Genomic DNA, 14,812 nt, shown 5'->3' with positions numbered 1-14,812 from the left:
CAAAGTGAGGAGGAATGAAAAAGGCTGGAGCAGAATCAGGTGAAGAAACACAAACATATTGGGGAGGAAGAGAGATGACGCAAATTCAACACTATTGAGAGAGAGACATGAAATACAAAGGGATCAAAGAGAGATCAAAGATTGGGTAGGGTGCAAGTGAAACAGTGGAACATCAAGAAGAGACAAGGCAAATATAACTGATTGAACTGCTATCTCTAAAATCTCTCGAAGGCAGGTTGAGGGATAGTGCAGCAGGTCCAAAATACTTTGGGTTGCCTAAAGATTGCTCATGCTGTGGATAGTCCCAGCTCTGTTTGCTGCCTATGCTAATACTGTGATTTATCTTTTCATATTTGATAGTGGAAAATTGTAGCAAGGTTAAGAGTTCTTTCGCTTCTACTACCATATTAGAAAATTGGGAAGTGGAGTTTGAAAGATGTGGGCATTTACCAGACAGGGAGCGTCTAACAAAATGTAAGATCCACGGATTTTCAAGCTACATGTAGACCTATACTAAAGACTGAAGGTCAGGGCATCTTGGTTTTTGCTGCTTTGATTTTGTCTTCTGTCTCTCATTCATTAAGTCCCCCAACTTAATGAAAATGCAGAACTAAATCAACAAAGCAACCCTTTAAAAACTGCAACACTTTTGCTTTATTCTCATGTAGAGTTGTTGTACCTGTGTGCACAATTCTCTCAATCTTGATGCTCGAGTTGTCCAGCTCCTTGGCGAAGGCGTGAACGGCCTGCAGCAGGTCCTCACAGGTCTCTGGGTCAATGTAGGTCCTCCGTGTCGGGATCTTAACTGGATTTGTACAAACACACATGAATGTACAATATAACATTAAAGGGGACATATGGGATGCACATTTCCAGGTCTATATTTATATTCTGGGGCCCTACTGGAATATCTTTGCAAAATTTACAGTTCAAAAAACTCCGTATTTATCTTGTACTGGCTGTTTATGCAGCCCCTCAGTTCAGCCTCTTTCTGAAACAAGCAGTTTTAGCTACTGTCTCTTTAAGGCCCCCCTCTCAGTGAGCCCACTCTGTTCTGATTGGGTAGCTTCTGGAAGCAGTCCCTTGGCAGACTTGACAAACAAACACTAGTAGTACTTCTTTTTCCCCCATTTTTAATTCAAAATGGAAACTTCCCAGATACATCTGTACAAATCGAGCCTGAATCTCAGCCAAAATATGCAAGTGGATAATGTGAACAACCCATGGAACAACCTTAGCAACAACCTTTGCGACACAACAGAGGCTGTGCAACGGCAGCCGTTTGTGGGTACATACAAACAATCTGATGTTGTCACAAGGAGGAAGTTTTGGAGCTTTTACCATGTTTCACACAGACATCCAACATCATAACAGTATAAAAATAAGAACAACAACAAAAAAACATTTACAGAAAGTCAATAATAAGACAAAATCTAATAAATCTGTGGGACAGCAGCACAGAATTTATGGTGAACATTCTCCTCTGTACAAAGAAACACGTGGAAACTTTAAAAGAAATGTCTACATCAAACACAAAATAGATAAAAAAGAAGATTCAGATTCAGATACCATGAAATTAAACTGTACAGGCAAAGTAATTCAGCTAACTAGCCAACTATTTTTGTTAGCATAAAGAGATGTCTGTGGCCTCGGCAGTAACCTTCTCTCAACACAAAGCAAAACATTTCTCATGGATGTATTGCATTGTGCTCTATTGAGGCTAACATCAGTGGAGAAATTGGTGTCTGCTTCTTCAACAAAGAACTTCTCTCTCTGATTGTTGAGCATTAGACTAAAACATTGCCTCTATAAGAAGCCCTTGCTCTTTGATCCAGATGAGACTGAAATCAATACTTGAGTTTAACCATTAATGTTCGAGACAGCTGAAACATTGCCTGCTATCACACTCCACTATAACAATATGCATACTGTAAATTACTCAGTTTGACATGTTCAGCCAGTTATTTGTGGTTATAATAACCAAACATAACCCAAAATGCAAATAGATGTTCATCAAATGTGTTTTTTTTTCTCTTCATTTAAAAAGATATAAAATGCTTCCATTCATGTATCAATTGTCTAATTCTTTGTTTTTGTTTGTTTTGAACTTATAAACTCCAGAGGCAGAGGAAAAACCGGGATGAAAGGCTCAGAGTGCTCAAATCTGACTTTGGGTTTCTTTCACAAGGCTTTAGTCAGATCACAGCGCTCTTCCAACGGGCTTTTTGTCTTTTCGCTTGCTTCCAAATGTTATCTTGCTAACACACACACACACACACACACACACACACACACAAAATAACAGACAAACACACACACAATATAATCTTCACTCAGAAACTGGGACAGGACATAATAGACAGTAAAATGCTGAGGCAGAGAAACCTTGCCATGGCACTGGCTTGCTGCTTTGTTGTTAGTTTTAGAGTTTGGGTACTAACTCCCCCACTCCAAAAAAATGACAGCAGCCTCAGCATAAAAATCTCCAAAAATAACATGATTCTATGTCCTTGATCCCCATTTTGACATTTGATAAATAACCTAGCATGTGTAAAAGTGTGCTAACATATGATAATAGGACGAGGACCAAAGCTAAAACAAGTTTAAATACCAACTTGGAGTCTAAAGTCAAAATAGATAAATAATTGTATGTTGCTTCACAAAGAAAAGAAGGTTATTGCTAATGATTACCGTGGATAATTTCTTTCGAGGACCTCTACAAGATCACCACTGCGACACTAATGAGACACAACAATTGGAAATCCTAGCTGACATTTAGAGCTGAAAGTGATATTGACTCCAACTGTTTCACTGTACACAACAAAACAAAAACACTACCTGCTTTCTCAATGAGCACCTTGTTTTCTTTATCAACTGCCTATTGTATTTACCCAACACTAACAACTAGCAAATAAACTTGCTAGCAGATAGCCAATAACCATTAACAACGGAGTATAGTTCTCAATTAGATGACCTTTGACCCTTGTTACTGCATGTTAAGGCTAATCTTCCAGGAAAAAGACTGGTAGGTTTCCCAAAAGCCAGGCAGAGGCCCTGAAATGTGATTACAGCTCCAGATCGACCTGAGGGATCCTATACTGGCTGCCTCATAACGGCTTATTGATCCAACACACACACACATAAACACGCGTTTGCTTGTGTGTACAAACACACTCACAGATACGCACTCACACACACACACACACACTAACAAATACAGCCAAAAGTCCAATTATGAAGCAAATGAAACCTTTTCTATTCAAGGCCAGGGCTGAGTGGACGATCGAAGACTCTTTTCTGTCAAATCGGGTTCTCAAATACACTGCTGTTGCTTAAAACCATCTATACAGTACACACATAAGAGGGGGATGCCCATGTGCCTCATAAAACATATGGGCTGAAAATGGCTGCAAAGGTTGAGGCACTTAAATACCACACACACACACACACACACACACACACACACACACACACAGGCATGCATGCTTCATTTGCTCCGTGGCTGATTAGTTTCAGGGTTAACTGTGTCACTGCCATGAGCGATTGAGGGAAACTAAAGAATATTCACACTCGGATGCGTGAGCAGCACATCTTCAGTGGACCACAGAGTGAACACACATTCGGTAGCTATAGCCGCAAATATTTTCCATTCTAGACAAAAAGCCGCAAAACCTCAAGCGCTTTATCACGCCTCACTATCACACCCCTCTTTCCCTATTCATTTCCCCAGATGCCTTCTTTCTCACTCTCTCTCTTACATGCAATCAGACTATGGACGATATCTAGAACTGGTCCATTAATGGAGTTTACAGATGAGTCTTGATCCTTTCCTCCAGCCCTCCCATTGTATGTTTCTAGGTCACATACTACACAGACATAAAACTAATATTCTGAGCAATGTCATCAATGATGAGTCTCTGCATGTCTGCCAACTCACCTCTTCATGCTCCATCCCTCTCACTGCATCCTTCACTCACTCATTTATCCTTCTTTTTTCCCCTTCCTCTGCTTTATTACTCACACAACTCATTTATTCATTCATTCCTTCTCTCCATTTCCTGTCCTTATGTGTTAATATACGGCTGTGGAACGTGTTTTAAGAATCTGGCAGGCGAACAGATGGGAAGATGGAAAAAAAATTTAAATCAGGCTTACATGACACTCACTACCTCACAGAAACCCTATTCTTGCAAATGGATAAGACAGACCTGCAGCACCGTGAGAGCACAGAGAGTCCGCGGTCACAGAACAGGAAGCGGACTCAAGAGAATGTGTGTTGGATGAAGAGAACAAAAATGTGTCTTTGTGCCTATTTGTGTGAATGTCCATGTTCTATAAAAAAAAAAAAAAAAAAAAAAAAGAGGTGTGATTGAAAAGCAGGCCAAAAAATGTGTGTGTGTGTGTGTGTGTGTGTGTTTCTGTGTGTGTATTGCGTGCTTGTCAGCTGTTGGCATGTCTTTGTTTGGGCAGATTTTATTCCCAGCCGCATGGCTTCGGCTCATTATTCATCAGGCATAGTGCTCCAAAACTCTCCAGAGAGCTCAGCATGCTGGGAGATTAAACAACGCAAATGAGCATGCACACGCGTGCACCCACACACGCGCAAAATTTACAAAACTGTGTTCGTACACACACACACACACACACACACGAGAAAACTCTAAGAACGCACACACACACATATCCACCGCATTAGTAAAGCATTGGCACATGCACACACACCAACAGGAAGAGATATGTCAAACTACTTCCATTCTGTCACCGTCAAACAAAAAGCCTATTGAGAGCTTAGTGAGCAGAGTTTAAAAAAAGAAGCATTTACAACCTTGTACAACATCATATACTACAACAACATTTAAAATCCTGTTTTGGAGGCGCAATCTCTGCTGCCTGCCTGCCTGCCTTGTTCTGTTCTGGAGCTTTTAGCCCCTTTCTCCTTTTCCCCTCCCCCCTACCTCCAGCTCTTTATCTGTCCCCTCCTCCTGATTTCAATCTCTCCCCATCAAAATCACCCACACGCACCACCTAATGGAGTGTGTCAGTGTGCTCAGAGTTGGCTCGGCATGCACTCAGAATTAAGAATTAATGCCGTGGCGCTACTTAATGCCTCAAAAGTCATCTGCGATGCATGTGTGTATTCACATGCATTCCAGCACATGGAATAGGCAAGACAAAGCATTTATTGACAGATTCCTCCTCTTATCCTCAGAGCTTGAACACAAACACGCAACAGCGATACGATAGAGTGATCACCACTGTCACTTACACTGGAAGTAAAGTTCCTCGTCTCCCTCTTGAGAAGCTTTGCTGTAGCCGCATTGTCTACGAAGAGAAACAAAGACAGGCGTCAGGCATGTTTTATCCCAATATGCAGACACAAATCATGACAAGCATCAGACGCTGTTATCTTGCAACGTAATAGATTACATGGAATGTGCAATAACTGTGGGATGAGAGAGAGAGCGGAGACAAGAGTATTGATAGTGGCGATGGAGAGGATACGGAGAGGCATTCAGAGAGACCCCTGATGTGACGGCACTGATGAGCAACAGAAAGATCTGAGGCTGAGTAAGTGGAAATCCTTCCTGATTTGACTGAGCGAGTCACAGACACACACCGATCAGCCTGGCATGGATACGCTATTGTTGTTTCGCTGCGATGGAGTTTTTTTTATGAAAGAGGCAAACACACATACATATACGGGCGACTGTACTTCATACACGGATGTGCACACACTGTTATCTCTCATCGCTGGACACCACAGGGGGTTTAAAGAGGAGAGAGCTCTTTATGATCTGACTGCTGATGGCTTTTCAGCTTAGCGGAAACTTGGCTCTTTACGCTCGCACACACACACACACACACACACACACAAACACGCACACACAAACACTGTAAGTGACAGATTAACAAGTGATGAACAGACATTCTGGCTGGCCGGCACCATGCTTACTTGGATTAGAGAGAGGGATGAAAAACAAGACAAGAGGATAAAGCCAAGGCATTGAAGAAAGTTTTGATGGTAACATCTACACTACGTCTGAGTTTCTTCTGACAAACAGGATACTTATAGATGTATATTCTAAATATATTCAACATATACTGTATATGAAAATACAAAGTCATGAACACTTTGTGGTGTTTTCCTCCAGGTTACAACCTGCATTTTAGTTTATATACTGTGGGATTTATGACAGAACAAACATATTTATGCATGTGTTAATATCGGCATCATATCAAGTAAACGAAAAACATAATTATCGTGGCTGGTTACTGTGTTTTCAGGGATTATGGACAAAAACACACAGGGACAGTCAGGTGAAGAAGCGCTGATCACAGAATGGAAAAGTTTTGTGTCAGAAAGAAAAGATTTGATGGTTAATGACAATGAGTGAGGATGTCCATGCACGTGTCTATAGACCTGTGTGTGTGTGTGTGCGCGCATATGTGTGTTTGAGTGAAATATAATATCTGCTCAGGGAGCCGTGTGTTAATGGGAATGTCAGAACACATCAGCACTTCACACAGAACCGTTACAGCTGAGAGGGAGTTCACAGAGAACCTGGCGGACTCGCATTGTGTGATTTAAGCACGAGTGTGTGTGCTCACGCTCGCTTCTTTACATGTATGCATATGTGAATATTTATCTGTGTCCGTGTGGGTTTATGTGTGTATGCGCAAACACTTGTGTGCGTGCATTTTACAGGACTGTGTTCTTTTTTTTTGCATGCGCATGTCCCTGTGAGTGTTCGCACGCAGGGAGATGAGGGTGAGGCTGACACATCCCTCAGCCTGTGTAGCAGCAGGGTCTGAGACAAGGTCAGGACCCTGTCTGTCAAAACACACCAGCAGACACATGCAGCACAGATCCTCAGGGCAGGAGATACCAGACAGGGGAAAAGAGACAAGAATTAATAGATAAGGGAGCACAGCAGAAAAGGGAGCGAAGGGGAAACAGGAGGGAGATGAGGACGGAGGGCATTGCGGTACCAAGAGAAACAAGATGCAAGCGACCTAAGGGGGAGTAAAGGTAAGGGAGCAAATGGAGAACATGGCAAGGGGATGAGGGCAAAGCAGGGGATAAGTCACTGAGAGAAAAATGTTGGGAAGTCAGGAGAGGCAGAGGAAGTGAAAATAAGAGGTTACGGTTAAGAGGATAATTGGGCAGAAGGGTATGCAAGGATGGAGAAATAGTTGAAAAGGCACACAGCACAGCCCATACAGTACAGGGGCCGGGGTAGAGGAGCAAGGAGAATAGGAAGAAGAGGCAGAAAGGATGGTAGTCAGGAGTGCAGGGCAAGAATGGCTGCAAAAGATTAAAATTAGGGAAGCAAGGCAATGGCGGAAAACTTCACATACAAGGGCTGATGAGTTAATGGAATGACGAGAGGCAAATGAGCAAAACACCAAATGAAAGTACATGAATATATGATTTAAGGGGAAAAGTCAAATGATTATGGAATATAGGAAGTGAGGAGACTAAGCCTTGGAGACAGGAAATAAGAATAATTGGAAAGGCTGCATGGAGGCAAAGTTGCATGACTTGATTCCTTTTCCATTACCTTTGAAATGTCACAGATGTGACAAAAATGAAATAGCAGATGCAAAGTAGTTCTTTTTAGATGGTGGCTTCTTTTTGGGCATGAATTCAACAGAGGAAAGCTAGAGAAAGAAGAAAAGAAACCGCAGAAGGATAGAAGAGATGGCAGGACAACAGGGAGGAAATGTGGAGGATAAAGAGGATGGGAGGGGAAGGGAGGGGGGGGTTAATGGAGGAGGGGAGTGCAGACATGCCAGTGTACCTGGGCATCAGCTGTGTGAAGGGAGGAAGAGGAGAGAGAAGAGGAGGAGGAGGAGGAAGAGTGGAGAAGGAGGTCGAGAGCAGCACCACGCTAGCAGGAGTTACATTGGAGGAGCTCGAGCAGACGCTGCTGGGAAGAAAAAAAGGGGGTGGGGGGGCGGTGGGGGTGCCAATGTCAATCCTGCTCTATTCATTACTTTAAAAAGATGGTCAGTCAACACAACTTTGGACTGATGGATCACTGAAATAATCATAGACCCATTCCTTTGAAAATGTAATGAAATTTATCCAGCATTTTAATCTGTCCCAAGGCTGTTCCAATTTTATACTTTTTACCAGAATTTCGTACCAATTTTTAAAATTTCACACTTCAGAGGAACCAGATGGCTATGGTTAAACTAGAGGCAGAAAGAACCGCCTGGATGCCAAAACACTGAAAATTCTTGCCAAACTCTGTCACTGTCAGCTCAACCTCATCAAATGTTAATTTTGGCAAGTATTTACATATCAGTCTTAGTCGTTTTGAATGTCTTCATGCAATTAATGAAGACTAAACTGTCAATTTTCGTCAGAAAGGATAAATTAACCCAAACAATTAAGTATTATATTCAATATTTTTTCTATTCTATATGGTGTAATTGTCAACAAATGACATAAAACTGACATTCCCAGTCAGAGAGTCTGTGGTTCTCAGCTCCAAGCTCATTCATTCCTACTGAAGATGTAAATCTTTAAAAACAGGTCACAAATATGTAAATACTTTCAACTTTATATAGTTTTTAGCAAACATCATTCATGAGTTAATAGTGCATTGGTTAGGGACGTTATTTTGTTGTTATTTGCAAGAACTGAGCCTTTAAACTTTGGCAAGAATTCTAACTGTATCCATTTGTTGTGAAATCTATTTCATTGAAGTCATTTCAGCAAGTTTTTACTTACATTTGATCATACTATTTAATAACTGTGTGAGGTGAATGTGTTTCATTGGCCAGAATATCATCTCTGGCACACAGCATCGGGAAATAAATGCAGAATCTTTAAAAGATAGAGGGTGTAGTGTATCTTTCCCATGGGAGCTATGTTTTAAAAAGGGAGCCATGTAAGGTGAAATCTCTTTTGAATGTGCACGAGTGACTAGCTTGTAGTGCTCTAATTCACTAGAGTATTTTTTTATCATATATGTTGTGAAAGAAACTGTAGAGCAGGGTTTTTTTTGTGTGTATTTTCCAGAATCAGCATGTTGTCCGCACATGACATCATTGTCATGATGCTAATGGTGTAAACACAAAGTAATCACGATTTTGGTTGACAAAATTATCATTGGTCTTACCGTATATTAAAAGCACCTTAATGGCAATTTCAAGTGAATTATCATACAGCTCACTCACACTCCTGTTTTCAGGAGAGCTTTAAAAGCAAAAAAAAAAAAAGGGAACAGACGCCATGTAAATTTAGTCTATTCACTGCCTGCTCTTTCCTCGCCTTACCTGAATTCTCATCTAAAATAAAGTGCAGTTATGGAAATAACATGAATAATGGGTGTTAGAGTAGAAATAGAATCATAGCTGACAGGTAAGCAGAGAGGAACTGGGCCAGCACAGACTTATGTGGGGCAAAATACATGGGAAATTAGGGAATTTCATAAAGCCACTTTAAGTTTTATCCATCATAAATTTTATCCATTAGAACAACTCGTTTGTAAGATTTAAAACACTGACACATTTGTTTTGTTCTATTACTGAGAGCTATTCCAGGTAAATCTACACTGGGCTGATCCCTGCCGATATGAGTAGTTTTATTCGGAAACTTTGTCTCACACAAACCTTAAAGACATTATAGTTTTACGCCAAGGTTAAGAATAATTAACAGTCCCAAACTTACAAATGAGGTAATGCTGATTTAAAATGAAATGGCTACATGCTGTATTTCCAAAACTGATAAAGAGCACTTTAGAATGACTTTCACATTTGAAATGGAAGACGTCTGTGTCTGATTTGAGACATGAAAGCACTGATCTGTACAAGACACACAGGAAACTACACTGCCGTGCTTAAGACCTTTTCTCTTGGCCTACTCGTCTCTTCCTACTCTCATTTTTTCCCCTTCAAATCCCACTTTTTGTCACCAAGAGTCAATGGCCCCATGAAATGACCCTCTCTGCTTTAATTCCCGCTTCTTCCTTTCTTCTTGATCTCTTTTCCATCTCCTGCTCCTGATACCTTGTTACTCACTCACCAGACATAGACATACTCACACACTCAATCCCAAGACACACACACACACACACACACATGCAAGCTGGTATGGCCAGTGAAGAGTAAACAATCCCTGCACTGACCAGTCAAGCCTGGGCTTCCTGGAGAATGTTTGGGCAATGCCCTGGAACTGTGGTTCTATCAAACTCTGTCAGGCACCAATGTCTGCGTGTGTGTGTGTGTGTTTGTGTGTGTGTGTGTGTGGAGTGACAGGAAAGAATGAGATAGGGTGTGGAGGTCTCAAAGAGAGGAAAATACAAAGTATTCATTCATTTCTTTGTCCCATCAGTACATTTCCTCACATTATTCTTGTTGAGAGTTCTGAATAATTTTCAATGTACGTCACAGTGATGTTCTGGCTCAGGGCCGGCCCGTGGCATAGCCAACATAGGTGGTCGCCTAGGGCACCAAATAAGGGAGGGGGCACGAAGTGAGTTACTGACAGGTATGCTTGCTTCTGTACAGCTTTGGGAAATATGATATGTATGAATATGAATGGCACCTTGACCCCAACTTGCCTTTTGTCCAGAGAACAGGGAGGATTTGTCTGGGCTGGAGGTATCATTGTTACACTTCATTTTAGTGCGAGTTCTTGGACTGGAGGAACTATTGTTGCACTTTTTGGGACTCCAATTTAAATCTCGCCTAGGGCACCGACATAGTCAGAGCTGGCCTTGTCCTGGCTCCAAATGACTACTTTAACAGCGAGGGAGACTTACTTTAAGTACATAACACACTGACCGCACAACAGCAAGTCACATAAGGTGCAGACATGTGACATGTGTATAGGGGAGGTGCAGCTGTATGTTAACATGACCACACAGCATAGCATGAAACACAGTACAACATGGAATGCTACACTGAATGTGCTTTTTTTTCACTTGACTTCTATCTCAAGGAGCCAATTTTTCAAGCTATGGTTCATCAAGCCATTGTTGAAACTGAGCCTCGTATAAGTCTGGCTTTTGTTATACCTCAACAATAATTTTCACCACCGTGACAGCTAAAACACGTGAGAATATCACATATCATCACCGAATAAATGAAGAAGTCACTACAGAGGCTGGGATGCACCATTTGAGGGAGCAAATCTGAAAAAAATTGATGCCACTACTTCTTTGGACCTGCAAAAATACTAATAAGGGGGGCGACACATTCTGTTGCAGTGCGGCGAGTCCACCCATGCTACTGCCTGCCCTTACATTTAAACAATAAGCAAGTAAGCTGCGTGTTTGTTTTGAACTTTAGTGCCACCTCGACAGAAATAGTTAAGAAGAGGGAGACCTAATCCATGTGCACATTTTACAGCTGCTGACACATACTTTACATTAACAGTGAAAAATTAAGTCAAATTTTCTGATTAAGTGGCTTTCAGGGGCATGCAAAGTATCCCCGTGCATATCCATAAATGTAATGCATGCCTCGAATGCATGCGAACGCCTGCGTCCATGCCTTCATGTGTGTGCAGTAGGACTCATTTGCATGCGTCTGTGTGAGCGGGCAGATAGATGTAACTGAGACCCTCCAGCTGTAGCCGGGAGCTGGCTGTCTTTGCAAACACGAGAGCATGGTAATTGAGGCATCAAGCCATTCCCCCTCTTTGTCTCTATGCAAAACATGAAGAGCAAGTTAATGGTCCAGCAGCGATGAACAATGGAGACCACTTTCAATGAATGCAGTGATGGAAATAAAAGAGAGAAAGATAAGCATTATTATTCAATACTGGGCTGTGCGCGAGGGGATGATGCTGCTTTTCCTCAAAGCAAGAACATATATGTGTGTACTGAGGATTCAGGAAGTTTCTGCATATTTTGTCTGTTTCTACAGTGAGTGGGTGAGTTTGTGTATATATGTCTATGTCTACGCCTCTCCCATATATTTCTTTATCGGTGTTTGACTGACTGCACCAGTCTGTATAGTGCTGTTGTGAGTGAATACAGTCCATTTCTACACCTGGTCGACTCCACTGTTTGTGTGTATCTGAATTGGTCTGGTGGTCTCTCAATCACAATCCTTTCTGTATACAGGTAGCTGCAGCTGTGGAAAAGGCCTGTTTTACTTTATCCTGCTAACGTGTGACTCCGATGGTGATCTGTGTGTGTTTGCGTGGGAAGACAAAGAGAATGTACACAAACTATGCAAATCAATGCTTCCACAATGCATTTGAAAATCTCCAGATATTAGTTGGACACCAGCCAAATGAAATGAAAACAAGACTGGGTAGAAACCTAGTATATGGCTGGACCATGTATGAAACACTAGACGGATTTTAATTTAAAATGACAGATATAGGAAGTGGCGACACATGGCGCAGACGTTTATAGGGCTGGTCCAGCTGTGGCGGTACAGCCAAAAGAAGTAGCAAAAAAAAAACCCAATTGTTTTTCTGGCCATGTGTGTATGTGTGTAACTGTGTGGGCGTAGATATGTGCTCCCTACTCATCTGCTTGCATGTGTGATGGAGTATACAGTAGCAACTGTGTGAGTGGATGTTTTTCTGTGTGGGCGTGTGTGAGGCGAGCTGGCAGAATATAGAATTGGATAGGAGTCAAAGAGCAAAGTGGCTGGAATGGTAAGCTGAAAATGCACTCCCCCCTCAGCCCTCCCACCTCCTCACCCCTATCTGCTCGACTGAATACAACATGCTAGTATATGGCAAGATATATTCAGTGCAATAAACAAGTCAGTAACACATGCATTAAAATGCCTGAAATGACACAGAATAGTGGTATAGTGTTGAATGAGTAGCTGGGTGATTGACTGTGTTTGAATGTTACTTTAGTAGTATCATAAACTTCAAAGAGTGTTGGAGTGTTACTTTAGTAGTATCATAAACTTCTAAAAGTATTGGAGTGTTACTTTAGTAGTATCATAAACTTCAAAGACAGTGTTTGAGTGTTACTTTAGTAGTATCATAAACTTCAGACAAATTAATTTAGGAAATAGTTGTCAGAAAGTCTGAAAAGAAGTCAAAAATAATACTTTCAAGTCTCACAAACTGTGATAAAGGAGTTAGACAATGCATGATTTTATCTGTCAGTTTCACTTAACTCTCATCTTTTCTCATTTAGGTTTTCTCTCTAATAAAATACAAAATTGATCTTGATAAAAGTACCCTTTTTTCCTGGAAAGCTCTGTTTTACAAGTCTTAATAGCCAATTGATACCATCCATAATGATTCAACCTCTATACAGTAAAAGAGAGTAAAGAGAAAAGATTTTACTGTTACTGTTTATTAGTTAAGGGGTTCAAGTTGGGCAGGACTTGCTCAAGCGGCAACCTCTGGAGATGAAAAATGAATGCGGAAGTGCCAAAAACTGCAGTTCCTCGAAAGGCCACTTGAGGCTGTCAATCCCCATAGACTCCCATGTTAAAATACCCAACTTTACAGCAGAAATAAACATGTTTACAGCCTGGTACAAAAAACGGTTTTGGTCTCTATAGCTAATTTCCCTACTCATGACAACTGTACAGGGGGTGAATTTTTAAACAACTCACCTGTTTAAATTTTATTAAGGCTTAAAGTTATGCATAATTAAGGGTGTGGCTGCTTTGAATGACAGGTGGGTGCCGTCACAGGTAAGTTGCTAACATGGCGAATGTTGGTTAGGAAACAATTCACAGATCATATGCGTAGCCGTAGCTGTCGTTATGTCAGTGTGTTTTCAGTTCATGAAAGTTAATTGTAACATTTTGGTTGCCTTAAAAGTCTTGTTCAGTGTTTGGTTGTAGTTGGAGGAGTTGGATGTTCAATTTTTTCCAGCAAGTACATTTTGTTTTAATGGTTTTAAGCCTGTTTTTTCACTAGCGAAAATTAGCATTAGTATTAGCATTATCACAGTTAACCATGGACTGTAAATACACCATGCAAACCAAGCTAGCAAGCTAGGAAGCTAGCAGCTAGCGTTAGTGTCAGCTCTACCCTCTTGTCCAAATATGGTCACTCAAAATGCAAACTCAAGGCTTCAGTACAGGAGTCCACAAAATGGGTGACGTCATGGAGGCTATGTCCATTATTTTTTTTAACAGTTTTTAGGGTCTTACTAATGTGTACTAGCCATTATATGTATCTGTATTGTCTTCATAAGTGGACTATGTGCCGGTGCATACACAGAGTAAATGTTTGACTATTGACATGTTTTCACAGTCAAAGTGTAACAGCAACATATCGAATTTAGCTCAACTATTAAAGATCAAGGTCCACATTTCAATTCATGAACTACACTTTTAAAATCGACCCGTATTGACCCAGAATTTGGTGTTCTAGGTTGCTACTTTAAACCTTCTTAGGAAAATAAAGAAACAAAGCATCTTGTATTGATTGCTGCTGTCTGAATGGTTTCTTCCTGCCACCATGAAACTCTTTCAGTTGAAAGAATTTTGATCTAATAAGACCGAGCAGTTGCTGAAAAATGAGGTCACATTAGTAGTGAAGAAAGACATGGCCACCTTCAAGTCCATTCATTTGGTTAAACACCTGTAATAGTCATCTTTAGATCTTTTTTTTTAATTGGTGAAATAATAAATTGGAACAGTCCACTCTAATTATGAAAAGCACAAAAGAATGTTGGACTTTGCCCAAGTGATGAAGCAAATGATTGGTCTGAGTTAACCATGTGTCAGCTGTTACACAAGTGACACCACTTTAACCTCTCTTTCATCTCTTTACTGTTTCCCACTTCCCCATGTGAAAACTAATTAGACAGCAAAGAACTGTGAACTCCCACCCCCCCCACCCCCCCCTAGAAAAGATCAA

General features: G+C 41.1%; 1 protein-coding gene across 1 annotated transcript in view; it reads right to left on the bottom strand.

The window, feature by feature from the left end:
• LOC121912715 (ephrin type-A receptor 10-like) overlaps positions 1-14,812 on the bottom strand; it is a 154,555-nt gene that overhangs the window by 13,350 nt on the left and 126,393 nt on the right. Inside the window, exons 9-10 of the mRNA XM_042435059.1 lie at positions 5,267-5,322; positions 680-805 (exon numbers count right to left, since the gene is read on the bottom strand). Coding sequence (XP_042290993.1) covers positions 680-805; positions 5,267-5,322 — 182 coding nt within the window. The remainder of the gene's footprint in view (positions 1-679; positions 806-5,266; positions 5,323-14,812) is intronic.

Source organism: Thunnus maccoyii, chromosome 15 (genome assembly GCF_910596095.1).
Source record: "Thunnus maccoyii chromosome 15, fThuMac1.1, whole genome shotgun sequence".
In the NCBI taxonomy this organism is placed as follows: Eukaryota; Metazoa; Chordata; class Actinopteri; order Scombriformes; family Scombridae; genus Thunnus; species Thunnus maccoyii.
This window is presented reverse-complemented; position numbering and strand designations above follow the sequence as displayed.